At 42.0% G+C, this 19,013-nt stretch overlaps 1 protein-coding gene and 1 pseudogene across 1 annotated transcript; both read right to left on the bottom strand.

The window, feature by feature from the left end:
- The window catches only part of LOC136451696 (uncharacterized), a 35,462-nt pseudogene extending 17,327 nt beyond the window's left edge, over positions 1-18,135 (bottom strand).
- LOC136537523 (uncharacterized) lies at positions 12,510-15,416 on the bottom strand. Its single transcript, XM_066529481.1, has 3 exons — positions 13,525-15,416; positions 13,295-13,413; positions 12,510-13,206 (listed from the first exon to the last, which is right to left on the bottom strand). The coding sequence occupies exons 1-3, from the start codon at positions 14,627-14,629 to the stop codon at positions 12,700-12,702; spliced, it is 1,731 nt and encodes a 576-aa protein (XP_066385578.1). The 5' UTR covers positions 14,630-15,416; the 3' UTR covers positions 12,510-12,699.
- Positions 18,136-19,013: the final 878 nt, after the last annotated feature.

Here is a 19,013-nt window from a genome sequence, read left to right as displayed (position 1 = left end):
GTTTCAGCGGTAACCTGCCATCATTTTTGTTTTTTTACTACTAACATGATTAGCATCTACATGATCGCCCATGATCTATGAGGAACACAGTAAACATTTAGAGGCCAGTATTTGGCTCTCCATTGAGCTCCCTGCTTAGCATCACTGCAGTTTGTTCAGTACCAAAAATGGTTTTACAAGGTGATTCTGTTTGTTGCATGTTATGTTTCAGGTTTGCATCATCACATTGTTCTGGAGCCTGCGCTATATGAATTGAGTCAACTCAGAAGTTACATTATGCCACAGTCATTCTATAATCATGTACCTCCCGAACATATATGTAACCACGCGTTTATCGCGTCTGCGTGCAATGGAACACCAAACTCTGCAAGGTCAGATATGGCTGCTATTTATTGATTCCAAAATACATAGAAAACCTTGGAAAACTATGCATGTTGGGAGAAATATGTGGACGCCTAAGCTAAATATTTTAGATTGGTTATTACATCACCGATATACAGTACTGTCGTTCTACTGATCCAAGCATAGATCACTCTTCATTTTTTAATAGTCTTACCGTATTAAATATAAAAAGAGCTCCAATCTTTAGGTTTTTGTGCATGACGTATCTATATTAGACTCCTAATATCTGCTACCAGAAATAAAGCAATGTGTACCTTTGTTAAATTCTAGTAAGTTAGATATATATGATGAGAAAACCTGAGACTCATACTTTGTTGTATGTATCTGGTCTGGAGTTCAATGGTTCACACAGTTCAGAAATCAAATAGTTTACGTCTCCAAAAACAAGAAACTTTGGTTAGTCTGCATGAAATGGAATATTGTCCTTCCCTGAATTAGAGTTGTGAAAGAAGTGTTTCTTTTTGCAGGTTAAGGGGGCAATTATGGCTGTTGTTAAACCTGTGTGATATCTCGGTAACCTGATCCATATAGAGCAATGACGCTTGTAGCGATGGTGTCACAGTCTTGTTAGGTTCTTTCTCCCTCTATTCTTTTGCTCTGATTTCAAATATATCAGACTCACTACAGTGGATTTTAGATAGTCATGCATATTTGATCTTATTGGTTTGGATCTTGGAATTCAATATTTCTTTGCTGGAAGAAGTTGTGAAGTGTGCCTAATTCTCCTGCTTTTCTATCCTATACACCATGGAGAAGCCTCAGCAATGTGCCTTCTACAATCCAAGAGTAAATTGAATGCCAGTAGGTACAGAGTAGATGTAACACCTCTGGTGTTTTGACCTAACACTAAAACTTGACATGTCATCATGTGCATTGCAAAGCATTCATAAAGTAGAAAATTTTGAATGCATTTACTAAATAAGCTTTATTTTATAATGTTGTTATTTCATGTGATGTGATTCAAAACCCTAAATAAAGATCATGACTATAAGGGTCAAAATTCATATGATCATGTGAGGTCATGTGTCATTTGACTCAAATAACCCTAATAGGCCATGTTACTGGTCAAAAATCAAAATTAAAGTAAAAGGAAGACAAATCAAATTTGAATTCAAATTCAAATTATAAAAGTCCTTTTTGCCCCCTTTTTACTAATTCAAAATCCATGTGGAATTTGGGGTTGAGGCAAAAAGCAAAGTTGGAGATTATTTTATGTGGATCAACTTTGGTATTCAAAGTTTTTCAAGTTTACATATAAAATTTGGAGTAATTTTGAAATGATTCAAATACTCAAATGCACCCCAAATTCAAATTTCAAAATGGAGGCAGAATTTGAAAATGTTCCTAGAAGCAAAGTTGTAGAGTTTGAAAAATTGAGCAACTTTCATTTTTGGAGATTTTCAACTTTAGAAAATTTGAGAGTAATTTGAAAAATAGACTCAGTGGCAGTTCTGTAAATATTTCAAAAATCAAAATCGACATCGCCTGTTTGCCACCGGCGACACGCCGCTGTTCGCCGCCGACCTTCTTCGCCGCTTTCACGCACGATGACACGCCGATGCCTCCGTGGCGAGCTCGCCCGTGTGCTGTCGACACCGTACGCCTTCTTTCTTTCTATAAATAGGAGCACGCCGCCGTCGTTCCTCAGTTTTCCGTCGACTGCTCGCCGCCGGTGTCCTGACCGTGCTCGCGAAATTCGTCCTCACCGTAGTACCTAGGGCCAATTGCGTTGGCCAGAAGCTCCGCCTCGCCCTGCCGCTCATTCCCGACCTGCTCGCCTTGCCTCTAGCCGGTCAGCGCCACCGCGCGACGTCGTCTTCTTCGGAGCCAGCCGGAGCTCCACCATCATCGACCTCACCGTGGTCCCGTTGATCCAGTACGTCTCCGCCTTCACCGAGTCTACCTACATGATCACGGTGAGCTCCTGAACGTGATGATCGTTTCGCTTCAGTCTCTACTACAACGTCGCTGTGGTTACGCCGTACACCGTCGTGCCCAAGCCGCCATGCCCGGCGTGGAGCTATCTCCGGTGCGCCTTTTGCCTTTCTGATAGCTGGGATCGGTTCGGGGAAAATAGTAGGTCATGTAGGTGTGGTCTGCTTCGTCGGAGCTTCGCCGCCTGCATGTTTTGCCGATCGGAGCAGACAGCGCCGCCGTGCGTCCTCTTTGGGTCACTGACGAGCGGGGCCTGGCTGTCAGTGCGAGAGAGGAAGAAGAACAGTGCGATTTTGTATTTTCTGAAATTGTGAATAGTGCTGAAACTTTGGGAATTTGTAGGAAAATAATAATAGCTCCAAAAATTCTAAAAATTTTTGTGTAGCTTCTGTACATGCTCTAGTATGGTTTAAAAATTTTAAACTTGAACTTTGAATAAAATTTTAATATTCAAAAATTCAGTCAATTAATTAATAAATGCAACTTCCCTGATTTTTGTAGGCCACTGTGTAATTCCAAAAATTATGAAATTTGTTTTGGTACACTAATTTGTCATGAGGAAGCTTACATAAAATTTTCAGGTCATTTGGAACAAGTTCATTTTTGGGCTTATTTCCAAATTAATTCAAAAATAAATAAAAGCAAACCCTAAGTGTTTGATTAGTGTTGAATCTTGTTTTGGTCATGTTTTGTGACTAGCAGAGTTTCAAGATTCATTTGGTCAAGTCACATGTGTGGGTCTTGATGGTAGGTTTACAAGTTAGTTTTGTTGGCTTGCAACTGTACCGGGAAGGAAAATCGTTTTCGGGGTGTTTTTACATTTCATGTACCGTGAAAGCATCATGTTTACATTATCATCATGTTAAAGCATATGTTATCATTTCATGTAGAATCCGAGAGTGAAATGATTCTAGTTGAACAAGTTCTGGAAGAATCACTGGTTGTCACGGGATTCGATAATCATGATACTGATCCGGAACCTGAGATCGTCAACGAAGGCAAGCCCCGGTTTATGCATTAAACCCTTACCTTGTTTACTTTGAAAAGTTTATCAACTATGTTACTTATTGCATTAAGTTAATTTATTCAAATATTTCCTACTTGATGCATTGCCTACCTTGATAATTGTTTACCATCCTTGAAGATGATTTCATTTACAAAGGCGTAGTATGCTTAGTATGCTTTATGGTAGGCTTTCAAAGTAAAAGTTTTGATATAATCAAAGATGGCATACTGGCCAAAGAAAGAAAGAAGGTAGAATGAGCTAGAGACTAGTCGGGTGACTTATCTTGAATGTTGGGTAATATTGCCGACTATGTCGCTTAAAGGCCACTCATTGTGGATCTTCTGAACGAGACACTTTGTAGTACTGGTCACATACCCCGGTAAGCCTACTTCGGCTAATCCGATACTAAGACGAATGCCCATGCACTGGGAGTGGAGAGATGGTGGGAGTAGCGTGTACCCTCATGGCTAGAATGTGGCCGGATTTGAGGTGTGCTGTGCTCTCGGGTGGCGTGGAGACGGCTTAGTATGGGAGGATCCGGTAGCGAGGTTGATATATGCAAGATTAAGTTCTACATATGTCGTGTGATAAGGAATCCCCAGCTGGGACTTGAATCAATTCGAATTGCCGGTGCTCCGCGGATATGGAGACTCGATTCATTACAGAAGCAATGCAGGACTGGTGAATTACTAAAACATGAGAAAAAGGAATGGAATGAGAAGGATTGGAATATGGGATATGAACACTTAGTTTGAGATAATGAACTAAAGTACTTATGGGTAAAACTTGGAAATAGAATCAAGAATAGTAAGCTTTTGGCAAAGAACTTTTGAATCTTGCTACATCCTTACCTTGACCCAACACCTACATCTCTAAAGTCCTTCACCCCCTTTTACGTCGGGTTAGTCTTGTTGAGTACCTTTGTACTCAGGGTTTGTTAACCCTTGTTGCAGGTGAGTCGCATGCGCAGGCTTGTTTTGGTCCCAACTGCATGACAGTGTTTGAAGTCAATGACGATGAGGAATGATGAATGGCCTTTGGACAAGGCACTAGTTTGTATGATAAATAAAGTTAATGTAATATTATCCCGCTACTATGGTTGTATGACACTTATGGTATTGTAAGTTTGAAAACAACTGGTTTGTAAACTATGTTATCTTAAGACTTCCGCTATCTTTTACTCTGATGTATATATTTGAATAAACTGTTGTAATCTGCAATGACTGTGATTGGGATCCTGTTTGAAAAGAGAATCGTGGATGATTCGGGTTTCCCGAGGACACCCGACAGACCTGTTAAGTTGTTGGGAACTCGTGTACGCTATCAGAGGTCTGTTGAGACATCAATAGGTGTACGTGGGTCCGATTCCTTAGGAGGTTCTACCAGAGTAGATGTTAGGAAAAGGCAGCCACCTGGCACCTATGTTAAAAATGTTTTCAACAAACTATAGACAGTTGAATAGGTTTCCTCCTAAATTAAATGTCCCAAAAAAATATTGCTACAATGTTGTTGGCTGCATATGGAGGATGGAGAGAATTCAATTTCCCTTTAATACATTGTTTTGCACACCCAAAAGGAGTTGGTTAGTGTTTAGCGTTTCATCCTCATAGTCAAATTTGAATAGATGCTAGATATGTCAGTTCTTTGCAACAAGTCCCTGACCAGCTTCATCATGTGTTCTCGAGATAGGTACTTCGATGTTTAACCATACGCTTTAATCCCTTATTGCTAAAATAGTCACAACTAATGCTTCCATATCACCTTTCAATTTGCTAATTGTTCACAAAATATTGTTTTATACATGGAGCCTTGGCATCTACAATTTCTTCCTGGTCACCAGGTCATCAGAACATTATATAAAATGAGGCAAATGGCCACGTGTTTCCTTCTTATTGCTAAAAAAAGCACTGGAGGAGTGTTTGCCAACAAAGAGAGTGCTGAAGCAAGTGAAAATATGAAATTGATGGTAAAACTCCCATCCCTATTATCATATGCTATTTTATGAATTTTAGTTTACTTTATTGGTTCAAATTTAGTGTTCTGCCACCAAAAAAGTTGGGATTATTCGTAGTTGACCCAATTGGAAATCATGTCAGATTTTATTGCAATGATTACATGCCATCTCTAAGCTTGCACTGCAACTGTGTCTCTGGTAATAGGTGTCCTTCTTCAGCTACAGAATACAGTTTTGTGTCATATTTTTTGCGATCCACTTATATATAGATACATATGTCATATACTTGCAGTTAGTATAGACATGAAGCATATTTAATGTTTGAGCGCTGCCTAAAGGATAGTTGACAGAATGGTGGTTCCATGGTTATCTGCTACTTTGGTCTGCCCATTATATTCTAACCATGTCAATGGCAGGCTTAGTCCTCTCCCAGGTTAGATTTCTTCGTCTACCTTCACTGATTGGAATGGTTTGTGTCTACCATATCATATATTTGTAAGTTAGCTTTGCGCATATATCTAGTTTCTTAGGTCTTAACCGCCGGCCATGTCTTGTTTTCCATCTATTATGTTAGTTCGTGTGGTCTGCCTGCAATTAGTATTCAGTCCTTACTGCCAATGCAATGGCCTCACCTAAACCTTTGTATCATGTTGTCTGAAACCAAATCGAGGCAGATAAACAGCATGCTGCACTAATGGAGAAGGATAGCTGCTACCTCCTTTGCGAACTGAAAATTAGTCCATGAAGTTGCAGGTTAACAAATGATTGGAAATTATAACTAAAGATAAAAAAGGCAATCCAATTGGTAAGGCTCATATTATGGCAAAAAAACCTTCATGGTTCAGTGAGAAAATCTCCCTAAATACTTAGCTTCATTAATTATATTTGTCAGCAATGTTTACGCATTCCAGCTCGGATGTAATTGACACCATATATGGTAAATCTTCGTGTGGCTAATAGATTAGGACGCAACAAAATACAGTGCTCCCTAGCTTATAAGAATTTATTCATGCTACAATGATTAAGACATGACGTCCTTTTGTCTATTATTATTCCTGGCAGGTTCATATGATGATGATGTCAGGTCCTGCCTGATCCACGTGCACTATCAACAGAACGATGTCATCTCCTGGCAGATTTGTAACCTCTTACATCTGTATGTATTTTTAGTTGGTTTGTTTCTAAATGCTGATACATCTTGTGGACTACAGCGAGGTGCTATTTTGATAAATCTTAAGATTAAATAATCATAGATGGTTATATGTTGATGTACTGTGCTCTATGCCTTATACCATACTAAAGGATTAGATCAAATGAATGAGTATGGTTACTATGGTTGGTCCAAGGTACATGATAACAGCGTGCGTTTACCTATGTACTTCTCCACGTAGCTACACAATCCGTTTGATGGCCTGGAGAAAACTGAGTAAGGAGTAATTATCACAAGGTCCTTGATTTATAGGTTCGTAACTTGCTTCGTGCCTCATTTGTGATAACGATTTCCTCCAGTGCGTACTGTGCAAATTGCTAGGTTCAGATAATCCAGTCTCATGTGATACTTAAATTTAGTCACTATATTGTTGGAAGATATCCTACGCCTGATGATACTATTTTTTACAATATAGTGACCATCTCCTACATCGGATAGAAAGGGCAATGGAAAATCTAATCTACAGTCCTTGTCCTTTATTTTTCACCTTCTAATTGACAGTTCAATGCTTCATCGCATTAGTGCTTCTATTAATGTATTTTACTATTTTTTTATATAGATCAATTTTCCCAGTTGCCTTGTAGTTAATTTACCTTGTAATCATGGCTGCTCTCTATTTGGTGGCAGGTTGTTAGTTGTCAAACTTTTTTTACCATGTGCCCTGCCATGGATTCATGATCTAAGCAGGTTAAATATCTATCCATTCATTTTACTCCGTCTCCATCTAATTTGACCCTTCAATATTTTACTGACCACCTTCTAACCATAGGTCGTGATTGGGTTAAGCAATGAAACTGTAAATTATTCTTAGAAATATGCAAAATTTGTTCAAACAAAAGCTTAGGTCTACCTGCTGTAGCACTAACCATTTTGCCTCCATTTTGTGTTTTCCAGATCTTCGCCCATATAGTTTAAGAGAATTACAGCACAGCCTCCACAATGAAACTGTCTGCAGTGGATCCTCCTCTTGTCGCAAAACACAGAGTTCCACCAGTTCGTCCCCCTTTTTAATTTTATCTTTATTTGATGACACATCTTCCTAGAATGTTGCTATAAACTGCTGCTTCATAACATTGCTATCTATAACTATATTTAGTTACTTCTTTGCAACTATATTAGATGTTCATATACTGGTTTTGTCCCCTAATTTGAATTCATTTTTTCCCTGCCCACCACCCTCACCATGAGTAGCTAATTCGGTAGCGCTTTTACAAATTCTTCTTTGCCTTCTCATTAATTAGTCTCCCAAGCTCCTGCCAGTGGTCTACCATGAGTTAAGATCATCATCTCTGAAATGTCCTTGCATATTGCATATTTTGATACTAATCCCAATATAGGTTCCCAATATTGTCGTGCTGCTCTTTAACGACTTCGATCGACACTTTAGCCACCTACACTGACCTAATGTTGCAGTTTAATCGCGTATATTCAGATTCAATGTCATACGTTTTCTTACCATATCCTTTTTTTCTTTTTCATTTGTTTCAAAAAGTATGAAATTCGGTAGCTTTTAGTTCCACATATACAACTATGCTATTGATACATTGTTCAAAATTTGGTCTTCTACTCTTTACATAAAGAAGGCCGTAAATGCACTGTCACAGTTAAACAGATTCCACAAGATGACAAGCAGTGATATATTTTGTGCAAAAAGTGCAACAAAAAACGAAGCAACGAATCCGGCCCATCCGTGTCCACCAAATGTAATTGGATAGGAACTATGCCTAGGTATCACTCACCGTCTGTGAATCGTTATGCACAGCCTACTATATAATCATTATTAACAATCGACGCTGCTACCTGTGCCTATTTCTCAACATGCAGATACAAGCTTCCCTCTACTGCAGCAGATGACACAGCTCAAGCCAACTTCTTCTGTTATGATGAAATAGCTCGACAGATTGTTTGCCGAAATTGTAAAGCGCTAATCAATCCACTCGGAAAACCGACTGGTTTCCCTCCAACACTCAAGGCTGCTATCTCATAAAAAGTTCACATTTGCCATTGGCCTAACTGAAGATTCGTTCTGCTATGTGGCGTCAACATACCTGGTTAACTCCATGTAGCCAGGTTTGATCAGCAGACTTCTATACCAATACCTCTTTCTATTAAAAAAAAGCAGATTTCTGCCAGCTCAGTAGGTGCACCAGCCTACCACTGATACCATCAGCCCTGTTCATGTTTCGATACGTCGATTTAGTCTCCTCTATTTGTGTGTATCTGTCTTTAGCACTTCTACATTTAGCTCATCTGCAACAAATAATTAAACGCTGACAATCTCCTTTTCATTCCATCTGTGGATACCTCCACCGGAATTTGACCTTGATCAGACACCACTCAGCAAAACAGATCACGCTGCTTGCCATGCCTTACTTCATGATCTACAAATAGCTTTTATACCTACATCTTGGAATCGTCAAGCCCCTGACTTTTTTCTCAGATCTTACGGATGCAGAACAGGATAGCCGGCTCATGATTTTGCAAGATGGAAAGGTTTACAATTGCTGTGCTCTGAACGCTGCCCAGACCACGCCATGACAACAAACAAGAAGACTGTTTTAAATTAGTAGGTTTGTTGTTTATGTATTATCTAATTACGTCCACTATAGTTAAACACTACCTAATTTTGTTCTTGGTCATGCAACTGCGAACTGCCTACGTCGTCCTGTTGTATCCTTCAAACAGCAAATGTACTGTATATGTAATAAAAACGTATATCTATGAATATATCTACGTATCGTTCTTACATAATCTCAGTCTGTACTGCCCACACTTTGCTCGCCCACGCGCTCAATGACGCGCACCGTATGTGACATACAAAAACTTCAATGTATATTTAAGTGTCCTTACTCGCCGGCGCGCGCGATGGCGCGCGGTTTGTGCCAGTGAGTAGGACGGGTAACCAGCAGAGGGCACGCTCAGGTGCTGCTGGCTACCGGTGATGGGGTCCCAAACGACCAGTCCCCTCTTTGACGTGTCCTCGAAGTGGATCAGCACGCGGCCGTGGCGGTAGTCGAGGGCGACCCTGCTGCTGTAGTCGACCGCGGGCATGCGAACGAGGGAGGCGATGGAGGTCACGGGGACGGATTGCATAGATGAGCCTTTGTAGTAGCGGTTCTGGATGTAGCCGAGCAGCGGCGTCGCTCCATGGATCCCGCAGCAGCGGCGCAGGAAGCAGTCCCGGTCCGAGAGGACGCGACGCCAAGCCTTGCAGACCAGGCTGGCGCGTACTAGGCACTACCGAAATCGAAAGCTTTGTCGAGTGTCATATTTTTTTTTTTGTCGAGTGTATTTTATCAGATCGGCAAACTATCTCTTTATCCAGTGCCAAACTAAAAATACTCAGCAAAGATTCTGACACTCGGCAAACTCGCCTTACTAGAAAACACTTGACAAACATTCTGACACTCGATAATTCTACTAAAAACACTCGGCAAACTCTGACACTCGGCAAATATGGAAAAAACACTTGGCAAATTACGGCGCTCGACAAACATAACGCCACGTATCCCTCCATGAAAAAAGAAAAAAAATAAAAAAAATCCTTTACCGAATGTCCTTGACGCTCGGCGAACACCTCTTTACCGAGTGTCCTATACTGTATAACTCACGGTGACCGTCCTCGGGAGCGCCGGCCCGCTGCGCTTCATCGTGCCCCCCTCTCCCTGCCCCCGCTCCCCTCTCCTAGCTGCCTCCGCGCCCCTCCCCTCCTCCCGCCGGCGCCACCCCTCCGTCCCCGGCCGCCGCCCCCTCCCTCCCTCCCCTCCTCCCTTTCCGGCTCTGGCGCGCCCCTCCCCTCCCTCTCCGGCATCGCGGCATCCGGATCCGGTGACCTAGGCATGGATCCAGGCGGCAGAAGGTTGGGCCCGGAAGGCGATGGTAGGGGCGCATCGTCGGGACGGCGCATGGGGCACCAGCTCCGAGGATGAGGCTGCGGTGGCGGTCGCCTTCCACGACCCGCGCTCACCACGTCGCACAACCACCGCGAGGCCGCGGCAGCGCTGGCCCGGGAGGCGGTGCCGCGGGCCAAGGAGGTGGCGGCGGCAGCGGCGCAGGCCCAGGAGGGCGCATGAGGCGCCAACTCCGTGGAGGACGAGGCTGCGGTGGCGGTCCGATGTCCTTGATTCTGACGACTCCGAAAGTTAGGTTCGTGTCTTCTTCTGGTGTTTTTTCTTATCTTTCAGTGAGTACATCTCAACGCTTTATCTAATATGCCACTAACTTATCTGAAGTAATATCCAAAAAGGTGTGCGAGATCTATCGAGCATATGTAGGGATATATCCTTGTTTCAACGCTTTAGGTACATATGCAAATCCGTGGTAATACAATTAAGAATGCTACTAGTAGGTTCCTAGTTCTAATTTCAGAGCTGATGCTGATGAATCACCTGTGCATGTCAGCAGCCTGTTGGTTCTCTTTGTGCATATTTTGGCATGTATTAAAATGTAGTAGGCCATTCTTAGCGAAATAACAGAGCAGCAGACAAGTCTGCTTACTTTAGTTCAATCTAATCTCTTATCTCTTGTGTGAATGCAGGCAGTGGGTTTCGCATATTAGAACCTTGGAATCTTGCATCTTTTACTGCCAGCTTTGTGTTCAGCAGTGGTTTTGACCACGAGTTGCAGGTCTAAAATTTCTGCATACTATACTTGATAAATGTACACCCTGGAACTGACTCAATCATGATTTATGTGTGGTCCTTTGGTCTACCTAAATTGCTTCACTGAATTTATAAACCATCTGCAAGTGAAAGCACAAACCAATACTATACTGAATTATTAGATTTTAGTCAGTATTGTGGTACGGATCAGTCATTACAAAAGGTCAAGTACTCATTCTTAGGTCTGCCGAACTAAGTTGAAATCTATTGAGAGAAACCATGGTTCACTTCTGGAATACAAGATGACAACATGAAAATATCAAGCATCAATGGAAAGAGAAGTTCTGAGTATCATCAATTTTTTTTTTATGTTGTCTTCGATACACAAATAACAGGCATGTCAGCATATGATACGCTCAGAGATGTAGGCTGTCCTATGTAGCTTTTAACTAATGTATTAACAAGGATACTATAAGTTCTTGTCCAGTCTGGTAGACATAATTTTGATAACATTTATTGGCTCTCTCGATCCTGGTAGTGATAGTTGAATAGACTGTCCACTGCTCATATAAAAAAATAGTACTGTTAATTGTGAATTATAAAGCTTAAAATTGATTTACCACTGTTGTTGTTAAGGTGTTGAAACTCAGGCAACAGTTCTGTGTTGCTTATTTGGAAGCAAAGTCAGTAGGCTCATTCTTGGTTGGTTTGACCGAGAGATTCAGTTCAATACTGTGGGGGCAGTCTTTCCCCACCGGCCAAGTTCTTTATACTGTAGGCAGCATATGTTTCATCCAATGGATGCAATTGTAGTTCAGTAGCTATCATGGTTTTTAAGGTGGTAAGTCGAGGCGTGGCGACCCGCCACCCGCCAATTCGAGTCGACTAGGCGTTTAAGGCGCGTGGCGAGGCGACGCCATACACATGTCCTAACCAACAATGGAGCAGCAAAATCATACCTTGTTGATGTTGATTGTAGAGCTCTCCTCTTTCCAATTGCCCTTGTTCCATGTAGCACACATGCCCCTTGCAAGTCAAAACATATTTGTTATATGATGAATGTAACAGAAACAAGTTGTATAATACTATAATCCAATGAATTAGCTAAGTAAATATGGATCAAGTCTACCTTGTTAATGTGACCTCTCTTTTCTTCTCCCAGGCCACAAGCTACAGGAATAATGAGGAATGCAGCAACGTTAGAAACAATGAGGAATGTAGCAAACATATAAACAAGTTGTGTAAGCTAGGAATCAAATAACAGGAACATGGGTGAATAAAATATGGCATAAGTAGCATCATAGTTAATATGGTCCACAACCAGCCAGCCACATTAGAATTTAGAAGTAATCCACAACCACAAGCTAGTGAGCTACTAGTGGCATAATTAAAAGTAGTCCACATCCACGAAGTAATCCACAACCACAAGCTAGTGAGCTACTAGTGGCATAATTAAAAGTAGTCCACATCCACACAGCATACATTACAAACGAAGCTTAAGGTTCTAATGAAGTAAGTGCGGAACAGGGCACATGTAACACAAAAGCAAGCTGGACTGAAATCTCTCAAAAGCCAACCCCCACCCCAACAATCAATATCCATCATCAAATTCATCATGGATGTTTGCAGCAGCCTCAATGTCCTTTCCATTGTTGGAGCCATTAGGACCAGGAGCATCTTCACAATCTGTCACATCAGCATCGTCATGTGGGTCTTGACTTGCTTCATCTTCTTCGTCATCTGAACCTAAGTCATCTTCAACCAAACTTGGGCTAGAAGGTCTTGCACGGTTGCTGCTAGCATTCCTTCTGAGATTGCGTCCTCGGAGCGAGCTTGATGCACCAAGAGCTTCATCAACATGTTCCCATCTAAGATCATTTGCATCACACTCACACCCACGAGCACCTTGACGGTGTACAAAAGAAGAGTCAGCCCACTCATTGTCCCAATCGAACTCTTCAATGACCAAAGGATCAAAACTCTTTCCTTTTTTCTCACGCCTTATCTGAAACCTAGTCTTCATCTTCCGGTTGTAGGAAACAAATACAATAGAATTCAACCTCTTATGCAGCAAGCGATTTCTTTTCTTTGTATGGATCTACAAAAGAAATTAGAGAAAATATTTATCTTGCTGAAATTAAACACGAACTGAGTAGTAGGAAAATCATAGAGTATTTAGTACTCACAAACTCGAACGTGCTCCAATTCCTCTCACAACCAGATGATGAAGCACATAGACTAACAATGCGCCTAGCAAACCGTTGAAGCTCAATAGCACGGCCACCATATGAACGCCACCAATCAACTACATTGTCAAATACAAAAATATAGTACAAATTAAGAATGAAATATACTTGCTGGAATTAAGTTACAGAAATGTAGAATTTCTGAAATTACAGTAGAAAACAGTACTTACGAGGGCTCATTGACTCAAGGTTTTGCTTAGCCATCTTATTTGAGAATGCATCTCCTCTAAGGGCTTCATAGTCCAAGGATTGAGCATCAATCTTGGCTTGAGTATCTTTATCATCCACCATTCTTCCAAGAACTTCAAGGAAGCAACCTCTTAGCTGCCCAATAGTGGCATCATCATCAGCTCTTATGAGAGGATGTAATTTCCCTGGGTTCAAGTATAGTGCAGCCCCATATAAAGGATGGTCCATTTGTTTCACCCAACGTTTCTCAATGATTTCCATAATTCTCTTGACCAAGGTTTTCTTGGTTTGGATAGCAAAGCTTAGCTTGATCTTCTCTTTTGCACGATTCATAAGTGCTGCAACCTCTGGCATTGCGGGCTTCTCATCACCATCCACCACCCTAAGTACAATTAGTAGTGGGGCTAAAGCTCTAAGGCAATCCTCAACTAAATTCCAAAACTCTGTAGAGAGCACAATGTCATGCACATCCATGCCGGCTGAAGTTTTAGCCAATTTATTGCTGGTCCATGCTTCACTATAAAATAGAGCCTTCAAATCATCTCTGTGCTTATGCAAACTCTTCAAAGTGAGGAACGAGGTCGCAAATCGAGTGGCTGCAGGTCTAACAAGATCAGCCCCACCTGTCTTCTCTCTCATTGTACTAAGAATTCTCCCATGCCTATAGATGAAGGTTGTGACACGCCTTGCACGTGCAATAGGCTTCTTAAATTCCTTCAACTTCCCTATGTCTTCTAGCATAAGGTCCAAGCAATGTGCAACACATGGACTCCAAAACAGTGAAGGAATTCTCTCCATTAGAAGCTTGCCCGCTGCCTTGTAGTTAGCCCCATTATTAGTGACAACTTGGACAACCTTGTCTTTTCCAATCTCCTCAATTCTCTTCTCCAGCAAATCAGCAAGCATATATGCATCATGGACCTCACTTGATGCATCGACGGACTCCAAGAAGTAAGTCCCCTCCGGGCTATTCACAAGGAAGTTAATCAAATGTCGTCCCCTCCTATCGGTCCATCCATCTGACATAAGCGTGCAGCCATAATGCTTCCATGCTCGCTCATGGTCCTCCCTCATGGTGCTTGTCATCTTCACAGCATCTTCAAGCAATGGATCCCCTAGCTGATAGGGAGAAGGAGGCTTGTACCCTGAACCATACTGCGTTGTTGCCTCAATTGCAATCTAAAATTGTCTTGCTGCTGCTGTATTGAATGGTATGCCACACTCATAAAACCACAAGGCCCATTGCATATCCACATAATGTTGCTGCTCTTTGGTCTTTGTGCTGGACTGAATTGTTGGCTGAAAACACCCTTTACGCCTTTCATCAACTAGTTCTTCAGGTGTTTTTCGAAGCATCTCAAGAATTGTTTTGTTCCCCTTTGGTTTTGCCTTGGCCTTGCTTGCTGCTGCAACCTTGTATGAATAGGCTGCACGCCTTTGTTTTGTTGCAGTCCCTGAACTTGGGTGCGCCTTGGAGGTTTGGGATTCAGGTTCAGGTGCAGTTCCTTCCACTACTACCACATCTGCTTCTCCTTCCTGCTCTTGCTGTTGCTCATCATCATCTAGGTACAATGGCCTTTTCCTCCTGTTGGATTCCAAGTAATCTGTCATCTGCTTTCTGATTGGAGTAGTGGTTTTTTGACACATTACGGCATCTCCATAGCCACCGGCTAGATGTTGCTTCAGCCTTTTGATCCCTCCATGAACCATGGTGCCACACAGGGTACATGTCACCTCATCTCGGTTTTGAAGATTCGCCCAATAGCCATACTTCCAACCAGGGTCCTTCGACTTGGCCTTCCTTGCTGGATCATTCTTTGGATCATAATTGGCATTGTTGACAGAAGGTGGACTTGCCATTGTTTGTTGCTAGCTGTTACATGCAAAGACCAAGAGTTAAGAGTATAATTAAAAGATGGAAGGGGAGAGCATAGTAACAAACAAATCATAAAGCCAATGAGGTTTCAAATTTTAGTAACAGTAACAGCCATAGTGGCACCTAGAATCCCTAGAGTATTATAACTTTCTACACCAACACTGAACTCTCCACAAATATGATATATCAGAGTTTGTTGTAACTATATGACTCGATGAAACATCCTAGTGTTCTCAGAAGTGGAATAACCTCATAACATATGCTCAAGCTAAAAGAGAGAAAAAAGCTCAATACCACTCCGTTTAGATACAGCATCCCTAGGCAGTTGACAACACAGATGAATAAATTGTTGAGTTATGATCCAAATTTAGTTATATACAAGATAAAGGCTAACTTCGGACAAAGCGAAGCGAGGCCCGTCGCCGGTACGGATCGTCACCGGTGAAGTGAAGCTGGAGGGAGAGGAAGAGATGCTCACACGTACCTGTCGTCCTGTCCCCCGAGCTGTCGGAGGCTGGAACTGGCGGAGCAGCGCAAGGAGCCGTGAATCCAAGGCACAAATCAGCGGAGAAGAGGGAGGAAGACTCGAATCGAAGTAGGGGAGGCTCAAATCGAAGCAGGGAAGACTCGAATTGAAGCAGGGGAGGCACAAATCGATGGAGAAGAAGAGGCGGAGCGGCCGCGCGCGCCAAGAACAGGTGAGTTTGCGGCTTTGCGCACGGGAGAGATGAGATAGGGACTTGCGGGAGCTGTAGGCCCGCGTCGCGATTTCCCCCGCGAGCGCAACTCCCGCGGTTGCGATTCCCGCGCGCGCGCAACTCCTGTGGCCGCGATTTCCTGCGCGCGCAACTCTCGCGGCCAAGCGTCGTCCGATTCGCTCGTGCGTCGTCCGCCTCAGGCCGCTCGGAGCTCCAACGTCGCCTAATCGCGCCACCTTTTTCTGCAAGGCGGACGCCATACAGATGTTGCTCGTGGCGAGGCCGACGCCCAGCTTAAAATAGCGCCTGGACGCCTAGGCGTCGCCTTGGAGACGACTTAAAAACCATGGTAGCTATCATATTCTTCAATAGGGGCGTGTTTTAGATTTTGATAAGTTAGCATGGTTGTTATTTAGTGTTTGGTCACTATGAAGGAATTGGAAGAGCCAGCCTTTGACATGCTAACTTGAGTACTTGACACCTCATACATTTGCATTACAGGTAAGAGAAAGTGAAAATGAGCTATCCGAGGCATCTATCGGTTCTGTGGACTATATTTCTTCACTATATAGATCCAATGGTGAATCAGAGCAAATAAGAGCAGCAGCAAAAAGTTCTGCATATGGGCCTGAATTTATCCAAGCTGCTCTATCTGTTGACAAAAAAGCAAGTTAACTTGAGAACCAAACTCTTTCTTCTTTCATGTATCTGGTCATGTATTTTCATTCTAGTCCACCTAAGCGACAAACCAGCATGGCCCCATGTATCCACTGCACAGTCAAAACCATAAGCACTAGGTGGTCCGTGGTCCAGATTCTTGTGTTTGGTCCATCTGAATAGCCTGCCTATTCTGAAGCTTGTTCAGTAGGTGCCCTGATAATTTGAATCTGATGATTTGGGCTTGTTTGGATACTAGCCTTCTTTGAGTTCTACTTAGAAGTTAGAACCTTTGAACTTGCTCGTGTTTAAGTGAAGCTGACCTTAGTTTGCTTTGCATAGTCATAATCATTACCTTACCTTGTTTGGCCGGCCCACCCACTGGCAAGATTGCAAGAAGGCTGTACAAGTGACTGTATCATTGTCCTATTTTTTTTAGAAAAAGTAAATAAAAGAATAACTATTGGAGTTGGCCGTGCACTGGTTAGCTGCTGCAAAGTCGAAGTTCGCAGTGAATTTGAATGATATAGTTAGTTATCAATGTGTAAACATGTGGTTACTTCTATACCTAAGGGTGAGATAACAAACTATGTTCATATTTCTTCCTTGCAGCAGTGAAGAAGCTAGTTTCATGAAGAATGGAGTAGAAGACATGTCTACTGGGGTGCTGATGGTTTTACCTTCACTATTTTGGTAGCATAGTTTTTGAATTTTTTCTGGACGTTGATTCTTCTAAACTTATACCTGTCATTAGTCTCTTAAATTTGTCATCTTCATTTCTATGTCCATGTGGTTATTATGAAAATTATGTTGCCAGGAGCATGATGTGCATGCAGATATGGTGTACTAAGTATTTTGTATGGCAGCTATTAAACTGAAATATGCTGAGAAAAAAATTATTTTTTTCTTTGGAAAATAGGTTTGCCGAGTGTAATTCCTAAAAACACTCGGCAAACAATAATGGTATGCTGAGAAAAAAATTATTATTTTTCTTTGGAAAATAGGTTTGCCGAGTGTAATTTCCAAAAACACTCGGCAAACAATAATCCTTTGCCGAGTGTATTTTGGAAAAACACTCGGCAAACCTTTTTTTTTGCCGAGTGTCAAATTTGACACTCGGCAAACCATTTACCGAGTGCACGATAAAAAACACTCGGCAAATAGCTGTTTGCCGACATTATAGATGTCGTGTGTTGTTTGCCAAGTGTTTTTTGGTCTTTTTGCCGAGTGTTTTTTGTCTTTGCCGAGTGCCTGTGGCACACAGCAAAGTCACTATTTCCGATAGTGAGGTGCTCGGGCTCATCCGGGGGGAGGCACACGAGGATCTCTTGGACAAGCTCCTCCGGCAGTGAAGACGCCATGCACGTGTCGTCGAGTGGCGGACCTAGGATTTTACCACAACGTATGATGTAAAAAAAATTATGCAATTCGGTAAAAAAAAACATTTACAGTTCGATAAAAACCATATTCTATTTCGGTAAAACCACATGTATTAAATAACATGATAAGTCTTAAATTCAAAGATTAAACTAGAAACAACGAAAAATCACAATATAAATTGGTCAAATGAAATACAAATAGTTGGAACTATAGCATAAAAGAAACTTACAGTATTACTTGTATGACTGGCTAGTTTACCCGCCTCTTTCTAAATGACATAAATGTCTTGATTATATCATTTTGAATCTGCTCTTCCACAAAAGTTTCTACCGGAGGTGGGACAGTGTTTGGCCTTCTTTGCTTCGTGTTTATGAAAAAGAGATACAATATATCCACTTCTCTTTATAATTGACAGTTCTGGAAAAACCAATGTTTATGTAATGTAAGTACGGCAACTAGCTAGGCACTATAGCAAAACTCACATGTTGCTATGATAGAATAATGTTTCGGTTACAAGTCACAGGATATGAATAAATGAATGAATGTTGATGGATTAACGCTAATTATTTGCTCTGTTGAACGAACTCACCGACTGAAATTCAAACAAATCACTAATAAACAAATAAATAAAAGTATGTAGGTACATAAGTTTTTTATTAGAAATAAGAAATCAATCTTAAACCTGCAACTGAACTACTGAAGGAACTGCAATCAGCAAATTAGCTTGTCCACGGACGAACCTCGAACCGGTCGGCGTCCTGGCCCGCGCCGGTCACGGAGATGTCGGAGGAAGCCGCGCCCGCTGAAGCCCGAAGCCAGGACGACCGACGCCGGTGCCGGCGTGCCGCGTGGGGTAGCC

This window comes from Miscanthus floridulus, chromosome 1, assembly GCF_019320115.1.
Source record: "Miscanthus floridulus cultivar M001 chromosome 1, ASM1932011v1, whole genome shotgun sequence".
Classification (NCBI taxonomy): Eukaryota; Viridiplantae; Streptophyta; class Magnoliopsida; order Poales; family Poaceae; genus Miscanthus; species Miscanthus floridulus.
Note: the sequence above shows the minus strand (reverse complement) of the source record. Positions and strands in the feature narration are given on the sequence as shown.

Coding starts and splice junctions, on each gene's coding strand:
- LOC136537523 (XM_066529481.1), bottom strand. CDS start 14,629: ATGACAAGCACCATGAGGGAGGACCATGAGCGAGCATGGAAGCATTAT. Junction 13,414..13,524: donor CCTTGAGTCAATGAGCCCTC/GTAAGTACTGTT, acceptor TTGACAATGTAG/TTGATTGGTGGCGTTCATAT. Junction 13,207..13,294: donor ATTGGAGCACGTTCGAGTTT/GTGAGTACTAAA, acceptor TTTCTTTTGTAG/ATCCATACAAAGAAAAGAAA.